Here is an 18457-nt window from a genome sequence, read left to right as displayed (position 1 = left end):
TTATTCCGAAAACTTCCGCAATGTGCTATGCTCAATTCCTTTGCAAACCTTAACATGAATCTGAACGCTTCAACAACAACACTCTCCAACCACCCTCACGCTAAAAAATGTTAAAAAGAAAGGGTACCTCACACTTAAAGAAGAAGAAAAAGAAGATATACATACCATCCCTATTGAAAAAAAGCTTGAAGTGGCAGATAATTTTGGAAGTTTCTGGAAGAAACTGAAGAGCAAAGTTCTAGAGCTTAAAATATTTTGTTACCTCTATTAGTTTCCAAAACTGGAGTGGCTGACGAAAGAAAAGTCATAATTTTTTCTTTGTCTACTAGCTTCCTGTGAGTTTAGTCTTCTTGGCAATTCATACCCTCATGAGTATGATTTTGTTATCAAGCTCTTCCCTATTATTTTATGTGTGTATTGATTTTGCTAAAAAATTCCCGCATGATGGGTTTTCTAATGGCATCGTCTCTTACACTTATGGCAGTATGTTGGTTCGATGCTTCTTTTCATGGAACCAAAGTTCACATTCACATTATAATATAAAATTTTTAGCGATGACAGCTTTTTTTTGAGATTTTGCTCATTTCAAATTGATGATTCATTTGCTTTATTTTGAGTTTCTTTCTAATCTATTGGAACTCATACATTTATGCTATTTCTTGATAGTTTTGCATAGGGGTGTCAATATATGACACGACCATAAAATCCGACTTGGACCCGGCCCGAAAAATCTAGGTTCAGGTCGACCCGTTTAACAAACGGGGCAGGTTTGGGTTTGAGTTTTCGACCCGATCGACATATCGGGTTAGGTTCACTTTAACTCACGAACCCAAAATCAACTCGTTTGACCTGAACCTGCTCGATCCATTTCGCTTCGCAAGTTGCGGCCCTAGTCCATCGCGCTCGTAGCCTCGCCCATTGCTTTCCTTCTCGCACTTGCATGTTAGCGGGCCAGTCAGGTTGGTGCCAGGTTAGGTTCGGGTCTAGATGTTTAACCCATTTCAACAAATGGGTCGGACGAGTTATGAGCGGGTCAATTTTGGGTTTTACTTGAACCCTATCCGAAAATCTATTTTGACAACCCTAGTTTTACATTTTGAATTATATGTTAACCTTTGCATGTATCTCGTGACCAATTTGATCAAGCACGATGAGAACGACGCCCAACTAATGTGACATTGCACGAACCAGTTTCAAAATGCCTTGACCCCGATCCAAGTCGCTCAAGTATTGTTCGTTCGTGAAACAGATTACACTGACTCGTTCGAAGCATCAAAATACTCTTACCCTTGATGTTGATCGTATTTAAAGTAAATCTCAACTGGAAGGGACTCTATTACCAAATCGATTTTGATCCTCTATTAGTCAGAAAATAGTATTGACGATGTTCAAATATGAATTATTTAAATCCCTAATGATGGCGTGTTCAAAGAGAGTATCAACTAGGGGGGTCTGTTTCATCAAAATGCCATGTGCACTATGATCATTTATCAACAACTGGCAAAGTTGATAATGTTCAAATAACCAAATGTGAATTATTTAAACTCATCGAGATGGTCGTGTTTAAAGTTGATCTCAATCGAAGATGAGTCTGCCTTTTAGCGGCCTCCAAACCTCAACAAAATACTAATATTTAAAGTGATGTTTTATGCTGCCTCGATGTGCCAATGTTAGTAGTAAATTTCAATCAGAGGGATCAATTCTCAAATCCTATCAAAATGTTAAAATTCAATATATATATAATAAATTTAAATGTTCAAAAGAAATTAATCACCTAATAATTTAAAGTAAATTCATCTACCCTCCGCAACTATTTGGTGATGGCGACGCATTCAAGAATAATTTCAGCTCACAAAGAGTGATTGTTCAATTGTGAATATTGCTAAGATTCTGATAGACAGGTCCAGTCGGCCCAAAACCAAGGCCAACTCTAGTTATTCCAGGCAGACCACAGGAGCTGCCGGCCCCTTGTGGGGCCCATGCCTTATGGAAATTTCAAAATGGAGTGGGCGGTTCAGGAGGGAAAGTAGTCTAGGAAGGGCTGTTTAGTAATTATGTTTTTATTTATATTTTTTAAATAAGAGGGCAAGGGTTAGGGTTATGTGATGTTTTTCTATTTTTGAGTTTTCTCTTAGGTGTTTTCGGCTCTAGCCGTCGGCTAGAGATTAGGAGAGCCGAATCTTCCTCTTGAATTGAAAATCCATTGCATCTTTCTTATTTTCTTTCACTTTACTTCTATTATCAAGTTTTCCTAGTGTTTTGTGTTGACCTCTACATAGGTAGCACGGTCAAAGCAAGTAACAGAGGCGATGATCTGTTATTTTTAGTAAATAAGACATCGTTTAGAATGAAAATCATAGTGCCTCGATCATAATGAAATGATTAAAGCTTTGTTCGATTACAAAATGGATAATCTTGATACATTTAGAACATCTAATCTAATCAAAGAGGGATCCCTCGCACTCAAATTGAACGAAAGTGATCAAAATCGACGGACTACGAACATACTCGATGTTGCCCAAACGTCGTCCGTTTGCAAAATGAATTTCTCCGTTATGTTCGAAACGTTGGAAATACTCAAAATTGACAATAATATTGTCTAAATCTTTGCACGAAAAAAAAAATATAAAATTCAGCGTGCGAAAATATAAAATTTGGCTTGAGTTGCGAGGCGACGACACATAAATTGAAAATGTAAAATTAGACGACTTTTGAGGCGACGACGACATGTAAAATCAAATGCATAATAACAAAAAAATTTAGCAAAGGTTGATATTATATGTATAAAGTCATATATTAAATACATTTTGTAAATATTAATTATTATATTCAATTGCTGCTAACCGTTAAAAATAATAATAATAATCCTTATCTTGTATAAATTCCATACTTAAGTTTGTAAACCATATTATATGTTATTATAAATATTATTTAATATATAAAGATAGTAATCGAATATCATTTTTTTTATGCATATGTCCAAATTCCACTATGAAATCTTTTAAATCACGTTATGGACATCTATTATTTTATAAAATAATATTTTATTTTATTCTTACATAAATCTCTTCATAACACTATGATATTATATTTCTATATTTGATTATAAAAAAAATGCCTCTTCTGATATCTATTATCTAAAGCAACGCATATCCATATTTAATTATATTTTCTTATTTCATTCCACCACCTGACCAACTCATGCTCTCACATATCTCTTCCCTTAACACATGTCTTGCTTTGTATCTACAACTCAACACGTTTCCTGCATAATTCATATTCTCATCACACATTGCAATCCACCTGTTGGATCAAATGACATGCAAAGAGCCACATCTTCCTTGATTTTATAAACTTCAAATCATAACAACCACTCTGGTTCCTCTCCACTAAGCAAGCTTTCTCACGTCCCAGCTCAAGCAAGCCACCCCTCTGTTCCTCTTGCCGTAACCAACCCCACATAACTCCTCATATCCACTCTATCTCCTGTACTCAACTCCACGTTTTTCTCCATTCAATCCTCACCAAACAGTAACTGTTTCTCTTTTTACTCTTTGTTTTCCTCTCTCTGTATAAGTATATAAATATATATCTATATAAAACAAAATCAGAAAATAAATATAACAAAAAAAAAAAAAATCTTATTTAGCTTCCCTGCAAATCTCTGTCGTCATCGTCTTCTTGCTCGCTTGTCAAGGTATATTGTTCGCCACTCTAAAATCTCAAATCCCGTTCTCGATGGTTGTGGCGGACCAACTAACCACCTATACACGCTTTTCTTAGCGTGGTAGGAGGGAACCTGGTGCGATGCATACGATCAAGTTGGGATACCCATAAGTACCTGCTTGCGAGGAAACAACTGCTTTTTCTCCTGCAACAGGTACCGCTAGAAGACCCATACATGCTTTTCTTAGCTTGGTGGGGATAAAGACTTTACACGACCGTGGTGTCCTCAAAAGAGGGCACCTATCATACACGCTTTTCTTAGCGTGGTGGGCAGGCCTAGAATCCTTGTAGATGTCCCCTACGCGGGAGAGACGCCGGGATACTGCCAAAATTTTGACGAACATAAGCTCAAATAAAATAATTTGATATTTCAACCTCAAATAAATAATTTTTGGAGATTTCTTGAACTCAAATTAAATAAAATTTTGAATAATATTTGAGCTTGAGTTGAATTATTAATATAAAAATAAAATCAATCAAATTAATATCAAATTATTTTGTTTGGCAACATCTCTCTGTTATGCCTATTGAATTATTGTGGTATGAGAACATTCTCTTGACAAACGAAAGTGATCATAAAATATGGATTTGTGTTTCCAGCAACTTTGATATTAAAACATTAAAAATTTTTTTTTTGATTGGCTGGCGTATTGAAACAAATTTTTGTTCTTATAAAAAAAAAAAAAAAAAGAATCATTTATTAAAAGGTGAATTTGATTGGATCCAAATTACACAAATCATTTATGATGCTTTGAAGCATTTGGCTTTTAAGACCATTCTTTATCTGCACTCAACATTAAGGTGGATTTTAGATTTGAGTGCCATGTCTCTCATGCAAAGTTGGTGTTCTTCTAAGTTGAGGGCATTTAATCATCTCATTTAAAAACTTCGAGAGTTGAAAAAAAATATTTGGCTTAAAATGAGAAGACAAATGCCATGGTCTGAGCAATAATTCATTAAAATATTACTATAGAATTCAGAATAAAATTTTTGCTTAAAAGTTGGAGACACTTAATATTTGCATTCTCCAAATGAAAGTGATGGGATTCAAGTGATAAAGAAAGAGGATGAACTTTTACTTTGAATAAATTTTAAAATATTCAAATAAAATTTATTATTTAAAACTTAAAGCAAAATTCCATCCATCATCCGCAAACGTTTGTTAAGGATGATAAATTTTAGAATAACTTCAACTTACAAAGAGCAAAATGTCTAATTGAATGTATCACTGTGATTCATTCTCAAATGATTTCTCGCCAGTGGAGACGTGGCATGTGCCCTCTGACCGAGTGGTTTTGCTGCAAAATAGCACCACAATATTACGGTTACGGTCAAAGCTCGTATGTTCTCCAATGGTTAAAAGCCCCTTGAGTAATGAATTATAGGGTGCATTTAATAAGGCATAAAGCTTTTTAATAGCTAAGGTTGACTAAAATTTGTCTCCTTAAACAAGCATCCACCCCATGTCTACAAGGTCCCCTTGGACGAAGGAACCCATGACTGCCGATAAGGATCCTTCTGTCAGGTTTGGTCGACTACCTCCTCTGACTAAGTAGACTAGGGACCACGATAGCCCGGGACGACGAAACCATGGGATCTTGATCGGGCTTATCATCATTCCCCCCCACCATCCGCTTTAAGTATAAAAATAATAAATTTATAATTTACAAAAAAAAAAATTCACATGTTGTTATTATATGCTAGGTATTTTGTACCTACTTCATGACTAGTCTTAATCGAAAGTGCTCTCTCATGATCGAGAGGGGTAATTAACCATCGGTGCTTGTGCCTATGGGAAACATAGAACCAGATTTTAAAGTCCTCACAAAATGAGGGTGAAATCTCTGGGTGGTGCTTTATCCCAAAGTTCATCTGCCTTCTGAAAATTTGACCCTGAACATCGTTAAAACTCTCCTACGCAGGGTAAGCCGGGGCACGAATTTTTGGAGCCCACACTTTTGACCAATATCGCATGTCGGCTATGGTCATTGCAACGTCCATCACCCACCGACTACAGTCCATCTGACCATCGTCCCCACTGACTAAGATCTCTCCGACCTCTATCGCCTGCTGACTGCTGTCCCTCCAACCTTTGTCGCTTGCCAAGTAGGTTCCTCCAACCAACATCCCCTATTGAGTACGGTTTCTCCAACCTCTATCACTTGTCGACTACGGTCCCTTTGATCTCTGTCGCTGTCGACTATGGTCCTTCCGACCTCTATCGCCAGACAACTACGATCCCTCTGACTCCCTTCGATCTTAGTCACTGATTATGGACCATTCGACCTCCATCGCCCGACTATGATCCATTCGACCTCTGTCACCAAACAACATTCCCCTAGATCTCAGTTGCCAAAGTATGATCCCTCAATCCTCCTTCGTGTAATGGCTCTTATTATTATCTAATTAAATAACTTTTTTGAAACGTCATTATAAGTCTAAATCATAAACCGTCTTCACTATAACATGGATATTATTGTGATTTAATGACACTGTTTTTTTCATAATTTTTTTGCATTGTGTAAATCATTAAGAAATTGATATATGTCGGTATAAGTGGGGTTTTTAGATTAGTCATGTGTTCGTTTTTGCAAATCGATTTCACAATAATTTTTTAAATAAAATGTAATATTTTATAAATATTTTTCTATAATTTTTTAAGCGCCAAAAGGAATTATATGAATTTTATACCCTAAATTGATTAAATTATATAATTATATAATAATAATAATAATTATTATTATTATTATTTTATTTTATTATCATATATCATAATCCACTTACACTAATTTACATAAACTATTTCCTTCTTCCCAAAATTGGATAACAGAGAATAGTAAGGAGAAATAAGAGATAATTTGAGAGAAAAAAATCTTGTTCATCCCTGAAGAGTTTGTATGGCAGTAATCTTAAAATAAATTTAATAATTTTGAAGGTCATCTTGATATAATTTTTATCATGATATCCTAATATATATTTTTTACTTATTGAATATCAAATCATCATAAATTCTTAGAAAAATTATTATTTTACATGCAAAATAAATTTGAATATAAAGTATATATCATTAAAATTATGAAAATTTAGAATCAAATAAATAAAAAGCATCACTATAATATATTTGGCTGTCAGAATTGGCTCCTTCTCTAAATAAAAAAATAATTTGGAGGTTTTAGCAATATACTGGCTTGAAGATGCATTGGACTTAAAAAATTCAAAGTAAAATAATAGAAAACAATCAATGGATCTAAAAATGGGAAGTTAGGCCCCTAGTTCCCATTTTACGAAAGAGCTTGGCAGGCCTGTTGTTGTGACTAAATCTGCATTTACACTTAATGGCCCAAGTAACTATTAATGGCGTAAGTCGGCCCACTAGTTATGGTTTGTTGTGGAGATGATACGACTCGAGAGGGAGCCGAAGCCTAATGAGTAATAAATTTTAATTATAATAATTTGCACCGGTTAATTGTGAGTGCAATTATAGGTTCTTATCAGTTGAATATTTGCATTGGAATCTACAATCTTTGATTTGCAAAGTTTAATAATAATATTTTTATTTTGTTCATCGATTTGTTATTATTTTCATGCTTCTAGAAGTGTGACTGAATATAACAAAATTAATAGTCTTGTTGGAGTAGTTGTATGATTGTTTTGTTTTTCAAGAGCAATTATATTTTTATTTTGCTATTACTGTCTTGTTATTTTTCCTCAACTTTTTTAAAAAAATTTATGGTGGGATGCTACTTTTTGCAATCAGATTTAGGCTTCGTTTAAAAAAAAATTTATGGTGGGATGCTATTTTTTGCAATAGATTTAGGCTTCATTTGGGACTGCTTTCTTCCTACTTCTTAAAGTTATTTTTTAGTATAAAATTTTTAATTTGTAAACTAGAATGTTGTTTTAATAAGCAATAAAATAGCCGCCCCAAACGAAGCCTCAAGCGACTTCCTTACTGCTTCTTAAAACAATTTTTTAGTACAAATTTTTTTTTTTACTAGAAAGCGGTTTTAAAAAGCAGTAATAAAGCCGTCCCAGATTTCTTAATGTTTTGTGAAACATTTTTTTAGTCTAAAAGTTTATTGAATTAGAAATTTTTGTACTAAAAATTTATTTTAGAATATAATGAGAAAGTTATCCCAAACGAAGCACTAATGTGTGATCAGTGACAGAGCCAGAAAGATTTTCTTATGAAGGCACTAATTATGCATGCATAACATAATTTATATTCAATTATGTACATTATATGCTACTATTAAAAAATAGAAATAATTGATAGGGGAGAAAAAATAGGCTTCATCCTCATTCATAAGACAAATTATTTTTTTCATCAATTTAAGATAATTCTAACTACAATAGAATTATAGCTATCCCAAATAAATATTAAAATTTTAAATAATCAGTTTACGAAAATTAATTCATTTAGAATTTGTTTATGGTGAAGAAATTCAAATCAAAGGCAAGAAGAAAAATCAAATTTAGAAATTGATTTCATTTTCATTCTAAAAAAACTTAAAATCAAAGCAATTTTGATTTTGGCAAAATTTTGTTGAAACAAATTGAGTAAAATTTTAAAATATTTTCTACTATCATAATTTTCTTCTTCTTTTTTTTCCGAAAATTTGAGGAGAGCCATTTTTATTGACTATAGTAAACAAATACAAAAAAGTGGGGGGACAAAACCCAGCTATGAAGAATGAAAAAAAAAAAAAAACATCACATAGAGTTGAAGCAAAAAAAAAAGAGCAAAGCACAAGAATGGATAAAAATAGCATCCCACAAAGTAATAATAAGAAGCTAACAGGGTAAAACTTTGATCCAAAAAATAAAAAATTGGACTCATAAATGAACCGGCGAGTAATAAAAAACAAGCAGCAATCAATAAGAAGAGATTCTCTTGTTATAAGGGCGACCATTCTCTGGTTATAAGGGCAGCACATTCAAGACAACCCAGCAAAAAACTGTCCCAAACAAAATCTTCAACAAAATATATTTCTAATATAATAATTTTCAAGTTATAAACTTTGTTAGATTGACAAGTGGCAATGAAATGTCTGTGATAAAAGTTTAAGGAATAATTGCTTAAAACTCTGGTGTCTCTTATGAACTTTACACCATCTATTTTTCTGCTTGTGTTCTGGATCTTCGTACAAAGCTAAGACATTAATCTTTATATTTCTCTACCGTCGCGAATTTTTCAGGACGCAACAAAAGTTAAGGAATAATTGCTTGCTCGAAGGCCTATAGCCCTAATTTGGAGAAATGCGTACATTAACAATCACAACAATAAAGCTGAGAAAGACAAAACCTACACTAATAGCTATAGCTAAGAGAGGCAGCTGCAGGCGAGGAGAGGCGCCTTTTATTCTTTCATGAGAGGTTCGATTCGTTGGTCACAGAGCCAACGACCGCTTTCTCACCTTTTAAATAACAACGAATAAATTTCCCATTCATCCCAACATACTCAACTGAACAATTGCATGCTTCCAAATAAAAATAAATAAATTTATATTATAAATACATATGGGAACGGGGGTATCTACCTACCGCCACTTCAAAAGGATCGTTTAACAGCGTAACTAATCCTTCGGCGGAACTTAATGAGGCTACACACCGGCATCAGGCCCATATTTGTTTTGCCCTATGAAGAGATGAGGCTGTAGTAGGAGAAATTATTATGTGCGGAGGCCGTAGTAGGATGTGACGCATTCTGGTTGATCTCCAGATGATGTTATGCATCCGCATAGAATAATTTTTCTCATACGTAGTAGAGGAGATTCGAACCCGGGATAGGGGGCTCCCAACCGTGCTCGCCCACCAATCACCCTAATTAAGCTCGATAGGTTTTAATTCATATATAATTGCATATTAGAATATTTATATTATTAAATAAAACTTTATATAAATATCCTAAAATATGGACATAAGCATACGTTTCGTAGAAGATAGCAGAGTTTTTAATTGAAAATAAAAAAAAATTTGATTTGGTTGAAACGGTTCACTGAGAACTTTAAACCCGATCTTGTTGTGCCTCTAGTAGAGATTTATGGAAGTAGTGGAGGGTAACGATAACGATTCAACATTGAAAGTTGAATGATAACAACGAATCAGCCAAAGAGATAACGATTGGGCGACGTTAGTTTTGTCGATGGATATCAAATGACGATAAGAGAAAATGAAGATAATTGCTAACAATAATAATCATCAGTGCCGTTCTCATTAACTAAAATTCGTTCAAAATCAATGACTCCCTAAACATTGAAATTTTATTTTGTTTTAGGATAATATTTTAGTTTCATCTTTGAGGGTCTTAGAATTCCAATTTTCTAATATTAGTGCTCTAAATCAGTTGTGTGGTACTAATTAGACATAAAATTAAAAATTAATTAAAGAGAGCATATGATGTGAGTGGAAAATCTTTCCTCAAAAGTAGTCTCATTAGCTTAGCAAGATTACAGGCAAATTAAAGGTTCTTGGATAATGAGACCACCTTATGAACCACTAAAATAAATAAATAACACCTAGAGGAGAAAGCATCAGGACATGATATATATTTTACTCTTTAAGTATAGCTAGAAAGTAGAATTAAACACAAAATTAACATTAATCATTGATTAAACAAAAGGCTAGTGACGTAATAAAGATGTCAAGCTTGCCTCTTTTTTTAGGGAATAATTTATACCCCTTAACTAAGTTCATGTGACAACTATGATGGCTTCTAATCAAATCAAGAAAATAATATCAGATTTCTATGGCTTCTTTAGTATAGTTTAAAATAAGTATTTTTTTATTGCAAATAAAATGTATTTTGATTAAAAAAAATAATTTATTTTGTTCGTTGGGCACAGTTCTCTTACCATCATATTTTGTCCTTCAACAATGATCATCTAAATATAGTTCTCGTGGCACTATCTCTCATTAATGATGCTCTAAAAACTATTGTCCCAGTGCAGTCCTCTAGCCACCGGCCACCATCACCCGACTATAATCCTATGATCATTATTGCATGGCTATAATGACACCCACTAATTTGGCCATTTATCGTCGCTAACCACAACAATAAATGCTATAGTTATAAGACTGTTGCACGCAGACAGTGCAGCTTTGACTTTAGGGTTGTCAAAATGGATTGATGGGTCAAACTTGGGTCTGACATGAAATTTATCTAAATCTAACATGTTTAATAAACATGTCAAAAACATCAATCTGAGTCCGAACCACTAGCAACCTAAATGGCCCAAACTCAACCCGCTAGAAACTTGAATTACATAAAAAAAAAAAAAAAAGAATTCAAACATATGAAAAATAGCAATATGAATCCGAACCACTAGCAACCTGAATGGCCCAAACTCGACCCGCTAGCAACTTGAATTACATAGTTTTAATTCACAATCATTTAAAAAACTAAGATAGATATTTATAGTTAAATATATAATAAAACATAAAATCATACGAAATTTCTATAGAAATAATAGAATAAATATAAGAAAAAATCAATACAACAATTTTGTCTTAATGAAAAATTTACATCTTGCAAAATTATGCCTAAACAAATACTCATAAATCCCAAAATTAAACACGGCAAAGGCAATCGGAGAGAGAGAGAGAGAGAGAGAGAGAGGGACAGAAAACAAAGAAGGGAAGAATCCGGCTTCACAGGTGGACGGAAGGGGGGTTTCAGTCAGTCAGAAACAGTAACTGAGAAAGCCATAAATTTGCTCACAATCACAAAGCGTGAAGCACGAGAAGACAGAGATGACCGCAGATGCCTCTCGGTCAGGGGACAACAGGGGCGTGGAATAAGAGGAGCTGCCTGGAATGTTGTGCATATCTGCCTATATGCACATCATCTCCATCTCTATGGATGATGTACATATGGTATGTCATCTCATGATGTGCCTCCCCTCGTCGCGTCATATCATGCCATCACTCTTAACCCATTATATCATTTCAGAAATCAGAGAATATAAAAATTTATACAATGAATTTTCATGAATAATACAAATTAGTGGTCTTTTTTATGATCCAATCATATGTATTATAATATAGTTATGTTAAGAAATGTAGAAACAAATCTGAAAATGTTTTGTCAGAAAGTATTTAGAATGATCTTTCTTTATTAGATTTAAATGAGAGTTTGACTCTTAATATGAACTATATTGATGTAATTATCCTATTGACAGTAAAAATGATATAATCCAATCCCAATTATTGATTTCAAATCAAGCATTTGAGGTGCCTTGATAAACTTTTGGATATTAATGGAAATATCAGTTGATCTCGAAATCTTATGTGTTTGTAGTCAAATAACTCAAATATGTCGTCTTGACAAAACGAATTGAGTGAGCCCACGGTTGTTTAATTATGACTATAGGTTATTAAACATTAAAAAAACTTCTAATTGCTTAGATCATTGTAGATCTTTTGATGGAGGATTTTCAATTTTTGACTAAATATATTTATGGACTCTGATCTTTTCTCCTCAAAGGAGCGCAACCAACATATCACAGAAGAAATTTAGGTGACAATTTCAATGTCATATGGCTCTTTCAACTTCCACCATGGAATTTATTATCTGAAGTTTATATTTAATATATTGTATTAATATCTCTAATAATTATAAGAATGAACATCATTTGTACCTGATAACATGCATCGGTATTGAAATAATTTGAAATGGGCTCTCTTCTTAGAAATTTTAATGTTAAAATTCAAATTTTTCTAACAACTATTCTTTTATCTATATGTGTTTAACTAAATTAAAATATTAAATATTTGTTCTTTCTATTATCACATGTAATACATCATCCAACAATATTATAAAAAGGAAGGCCTACTTACAACTAAATTGAACAAGAAACATCATTATTGCCTTGAGCTTAGCACAAAAGTTGATAGACAAAAAATTTCCAAACAATAATATAATCTACAAAATCAATATGTTGCGTATTTATCTCATCCTCTGAGAGAGAGAGATCAATGCACTTTCTCTCTCTCACTTATTGATGAAATCCAATCGATAGGATTTTCAATGCCTCTATGCTCCCTATACCCTAATAGAGCTTTACACAACACGTTCATTCTATAATTTTTTTCTTATTTATGTTGAAAGTTATATATAACTAATAAATAAATATTAAAATTGACATAATTCAATTTTTGCCCTTCTATTTTTTAAATAATATGGTAAATTTTTTATACTTGTGCAAAATTATGAGTCTATTTCTTATAATGTTATTAATGTTTTTATTTTATACTGATTTAATAGTTTGATAGATGGAACAACAATCAAACAGTCCACAATTTTAAAACAAATTCCAAATATCAATAGTAGATTTCATAGTCTAAACTACTTTTCTAAATTGGACCACTAAAATCCAAAAGCCATATTAAAATAGTATTTTTTTCTCTCATGATTTTGTTAAGCTGTATATATATATATATATATATAATTTAATATTCAATTGAAAATGAACTTAACTATTATAATACATAATCAACTTTGATGCTCCTTAGATTCACTCATAAGGAAGTTTTTCGAGTTGAAAATATATTTGATCAATAATTTTTTTGGTTAGCTTCGAGTCCTAATTTGCATGTACTATACTTTAAATATTAATTATACAATAAAATATAGTGCAATACACTTCAGCCATATGTAACTCCGTGCTTCATTATTGAGCTTACTTCATTAAGATCAAATGCAATTTTCAAACTATTAGTATTAAAATCAATAGATTTGATGCAACTCACCTTGATCTATTGATTGAGGGTTTAGACTACCAACTAAGAGGGTTTGAATTTGAAGCTTTCATATGTGACATGTGTGCGAGTTTGTATTTATTTTGATAAAAAAAATCAATTCACTGTACATTTAGAAGCTAATTGTGATTGGATCTCTTAAATAAAGTGGATTACTAATTTATTATTTTATAATTTTTTAGGGTGTGAATTTTTACTCTTACTTTTGTTGTCTTATAATATGGCTCAATTAATGTGTGAGTGTGTGTATCATTTATAATTTGATATATTTGCTTGCATATCACCCAATTTTCATATTTAAAATTTGAAATTTGATATTTATTGAAATAATACTCAAATGTTTAATTACATGAGTAATATAATTTTCATGCATATGATTTGATGTTATTGAGACACTAAAATGTTATATAAGTAAATATTAAACTTTAGGTGTTAGATGTATGTATAAATACATAAAAATTGTGGGGCATGCATGTAAAACACCCATAAAACATATATCTCTATTTGCAATGAATATTTAGGTTGGTAGAATCAATTAAGATATTGACTAATCAGATTCATGGATGCACAACATGATTACTCTTTTGTAACACATTATGTTTTTGTAAGTGCATTTATTTTCGATTTAAATCCGTCTTAATAAAATTGAGTATGTATATATTTATAGATATAAAAATTAATAAATATATGATGAGTTATCTTTGATTATTCGTGCTATATGTTCCATGCCTTGTTGTTCATGTTTTAATAAATAGAATATTCTTATTGAGTTCAAAATCTCACAGTCATGTATTATAAAAATCTTTCTTATAATATGTTCAGCCAGAGTGCTTGGTGAATCATCTAGTATATGAGCAAATTTGCAACAACAGTTATTGTACTTGTACATGAGTTTATGATGTATTTTGTATTTAGACTTTTATTCAATTTATATAGCTTTTGCTTATATAATTATTTCTTTCATTTACTTTTTAATTGGCTGTTTTTTCTATGTTGAACTCTTGTTATAACTAATGTTGATACAATAATATTAGTTATATTTTTTGCTTATTCTTTCATGTTATGCTTAAAATTATTTTTATATGAAATATCTCTTTCTTTAATCGAAATAGATTTAGGTTTCATTTGGAATAGCTTTCTTGTTACTTTCTAAAGCAACTTTTTAGTATAAAAATTTCTAGTTAAAATATTTATATAAAAAAATTGCTTAATTTAGAAAGCGCTCTCAAACAAAGCCTTAATTAATCTTCAATTTTGAATTTTATCTCAAGCTTTGAGTGCAATTCATTCACCATATTCCATGCTGTGGACTAGTATAATCTTCCATATGTCACAAAATTTTAGCTAAATGAGCATGCCTATGGTAATTTCATCAATTTGATGTTTGAAGCTATATACCGAGATTAGTGTCCATGGAATATGCTACACATTAATAAATCGATTAGATTTAGGTTTCGTTTGGGACAGCTTTTTTATTGCTTTCTAAAACAGAGTTTTAGTACAAAAATAAAAAAATTTTGTACTAAAACTCCGTTTTAGAAAACAGTAAAAAAGCCGTCCCAAACAAAGCCTTAGTCTTCGTTTCGGACAGCTTTCGTACTGCTATATAAAACAATTTTTTAGTTATTTTGTACTAAAAATCTACTTTAAAAATGAATAAAAAAAATTGTTTCAAATAAAATCTAGATTCTATGATAATCAAATGACTCCACCATAACTAACTAGAAGCATCGCCTTCTTTCCTATACGCTATTCTATAGATAAATTAACTAGAACAAAACAGAGAATCGAATATCATTCAATCTAAGCTCTTATCAGTAATTAACAACTAATGAAACTGTTACAGAAGCTATAAAAAGCACGTTCAAAGCAAGCTTTTTTGTATAATACACTGAACAATAATCAAGGACAGAAACTGGTTCAACATCTATCTTCTGACACCATCTGGATCATAAAATCTCTCGTAATTCCGACAAAATATTTCGGGTCCAGCAGCAGATTAAAGTGCATGAAAGAGCATTCCTGCTGAGAGTAATTAACACTTTATAGACCCTAATTAAGCCTTAATTAACACTAAATCTTCAAACATATTATATTAGATTACATACAATAAGGGCTTCTGGCAAAAGTGTTCATGGTCTTTGTACCACATTCCAAGCTCAGTACTCGAGGTCTCGGTATTTTCTCCTAATAATTTACTAATAATTATACAGTAATAATCCATCCTTAACCATTTAATAATGATATTATTGGAAATGTACAGGTTTATTCTCCTGCTTTACACGTTGTCCCATGTGATCAGCTTCCTTCTTCTTGGAGCTGTAATCATTGCCTTTGAATGGAAGCAGTGGATAGAGCTGAGAGTTTAGAGTATGAAAGGGATATCTCTCTCTCCTTGTCTCCTTCTTTATCCTTTTATATTATGATGTGATCACTATATATTCATTCAAAAAAAATTCCCTCCTTGGGGACTGCTATTAGTAATCTGTCATGAAGATTTTTTTTTTGGTTTTGAAGCAGATGTTATGAGATTATTATATGCAATCATGGTACATCAGTACATGTAGACAATTAAAAAGTTTCTTAAACCCATCGATGCTTAACTCGGTTGGTGGGCGAGTGTGGTTGGGAGTTCTTCAACCCGGGCTCGATCCCTCGAACGGTAGAGGTGGGGACCTATTAAGCGCGGGCCAGGTGGTTCATGGGTGTGGGTACCATCTCTAGGTAAGCCAAGGGACTAGTGACGCCGCCAGCGTCTCACTAGCTGAGGTGGCAACGGGTAGTTACCGCCGTTATAAGAAAAAAAAAGTTTCTTAATTTCCTTTGTTTTAAACATTTGTGCAGAGAAATTGATTCAGAAGAGTGCTCTGCTCATTTTCATCTGCTTCATATCGTTTGGATCAGGAATTTCACTTGCAAGGTGGCATTGTGCAAGCAATTTAGTTAAGATGTAATGAAGGATAACACTACTGATGACCATTATGAACAACATTTTACACCTTTTTTGATCCAAACAGGCTTTCTCTTTCTAAAATGTCATATTTTAAATTATGCTAAATCCTACCATGTTTCCAGCCAATGATCAATCATGTTTAATAGCACACATGCCCCATATAAAGCAACCATGTAAAGATTACATTATATGAGTAAAAACAAGGATTACTGAACACTCAAATCAATAACCAATCAACCCATATCATTGTAAACATATTAACGAACTGCATTTAGTTAAGAAAATGTTAAAAAGTTTGAATCTTTAGCACTTCTATTAATAAAAACAAGATATTTGTAGTCTTTTGATGATTAGATGAATGAGAAAGAGTATAGATACAAATGAAAGCATTTAGTCCATGTGGAAAGCACAGAGGAAAAACTCCCAAAACAACTTTCCACACATGAAATCCTCTTTTGCTGATAAGACAAAGCGCTTAGGAGTTTTGAACAATCCATAGCTCTCTCTCTCTCTCTCTCTCTCTCTCTCTCTCTCTCTCTCTCTCTCTCCCTCTCTCTTTCTCTTTCTCTCCCTCTTCATGAGCCAACGTTAGTTTCCTCTATATAAAACCCAGCGAGGCCCAGTCTCCTACCACTGCTTTACTTCACTACACTCCAAGCACTACACTAAAGCAAACACAATTCTTTTTCACTGTTCTTCTTTATTTGCTCTTGCAAGATCACAAAGAATGATTCAAGAACTCTTATCTGCTGTTGTGGAAGAGAGGAAGTTCTCATTCCCAGGCGGAGGTCGTCTTGTATCTGACGATGCTCCTTCTCCCTTCCTCTACTCTACGTCCACAGCCACCACCTTATCTCCTTCTTCTTCTTCATCTACCATACAGCCTTCTTCCTCTCCATCACCATCAACAGCGTCTGAGCCGCCTCAGCAAAAGCTGAGGTGCCCACGATGCGACTCCTCAAACACCAAATTCTGCTACTATAACAACTATAACCTCACGCAGCCGCGCCACTTCTGCAAGACTTGCCGCCGTTATTGGACCAAAGGCGGCGCCCTTCGCAACGTCCCTATTGGTGGCGGGTGCCGCAAGGCCAAGCCGGTTCCAATCGTCGCCGGCAGCGGGAAGTCTGGTGGTGGGAGCAAGCCTAACAAGCAAATTCCTTCCCTTGATGCCATTGCTCGGGCCGGGTTCGGGTTCGAACCCGAGCTCTTCCAGCCCAGTCCAATTCTATGGACCGGGCCGACGGCGCCAACCCCACCGCCCCACACTTCCCATCTTCTCGCTCTTCTGCGCGCTGGCGGAGGGGCTGCCATCCGAAGTTTTGAACCCAGTCCTCTTAGCAGCCTTAGCTCCATTAGAATCAAGGAGGAAGGTATGATGGCCGAGCCCACAGGAGTCGGGCTGGGACTGAACGGCCTGAATTTGGACCCATTGGGTCAGTTCTCGAGTGCCGCTGGGATGGGTTCTCTGTGGAGGAATGAAGGGCAGATGCCATATCTCCAGCTTCAGGAGAATGGTTCGCCATTTGGGGATGCGGCGGCAGCCGCTGGAATTCAGGAGCTTTACCAAAAGCTGCGGCCGCAAGCTTATTGCAATGATCAGTTGAGCATTGCCATGAGCAATGGTTGGTCAGCTCCCGGATGTTCTTCTTTGGCAACTTCTGCAACATTGACTAGTAGTATTGGTGGTGGAGGGGGGAGTTCCAATTCAGCTGTGGCTGGTGCTGAGCCAGCCATGGGAGGTGAATTCGGATATTGGAATCCAGCATTCTCATCATGGTCTGATATGTCGAGTACAAATTAATTAATTAAACCAAATGATCGGTATCATTCTAGCTAGCTCCTTCAGTTAGAGATAATCATGTAGGTCTGTTTTTGCTTTGCTTTCAGTCAGTATTTGTTGTGAATTATAGTTACTTGTTAGTTGCTTTTTAGGTTTTATATTCATCGTCTTCTTCTTCTTCGATCTTCTTTGTGTTTTCAACTTAATTGTGTGTTTGTTTGAAGAATGTTAGCTGA

General features: G+C 33.8%; 1 protein-coding gene across 1 annotated transcript; it reads left to right on the top strand.

Annotated features, from left to right (window-relative positions):
- Nucleotides 1-17165: 17165 nt before the first annotated feature.
- On the top strand, nucleotides 17166-18242 carry LOC110100527 (dof zinc finger protein DOF5.7-like). The gene has a single exon (XM_020828063.2). It carries the CDS (start codon nucleotides 17166-17168, stop codon nucleotides 18240-18242), a length of 1077 nt encoding a protein of 358 aa, XP_020683722.1.
- The last annotated feature ends 215 nt before the right edge of the window (nucleotides 18243-18457 follow it).

This window comes from Dendrobium catenatum, unplaced genomic scaffold, assembly GCF_001605985.2.
Source record: "Dendrobium catenatum unplaced genomic scaffold, ASM160598v2 fragScaff_scaffold_716, whole genome shotgun sequence".
NCBI lineage: Eukaryota > Viridiplantae > Streptophyta > Magnoliopsida > Asparagales > Orchidaceae > Dendrobium > Dendrobium catenatum.
Note: the sequence above shows the minus strand (reverse complement) of the source record. Positions and strands in the feature narration are given on the sequence as shown.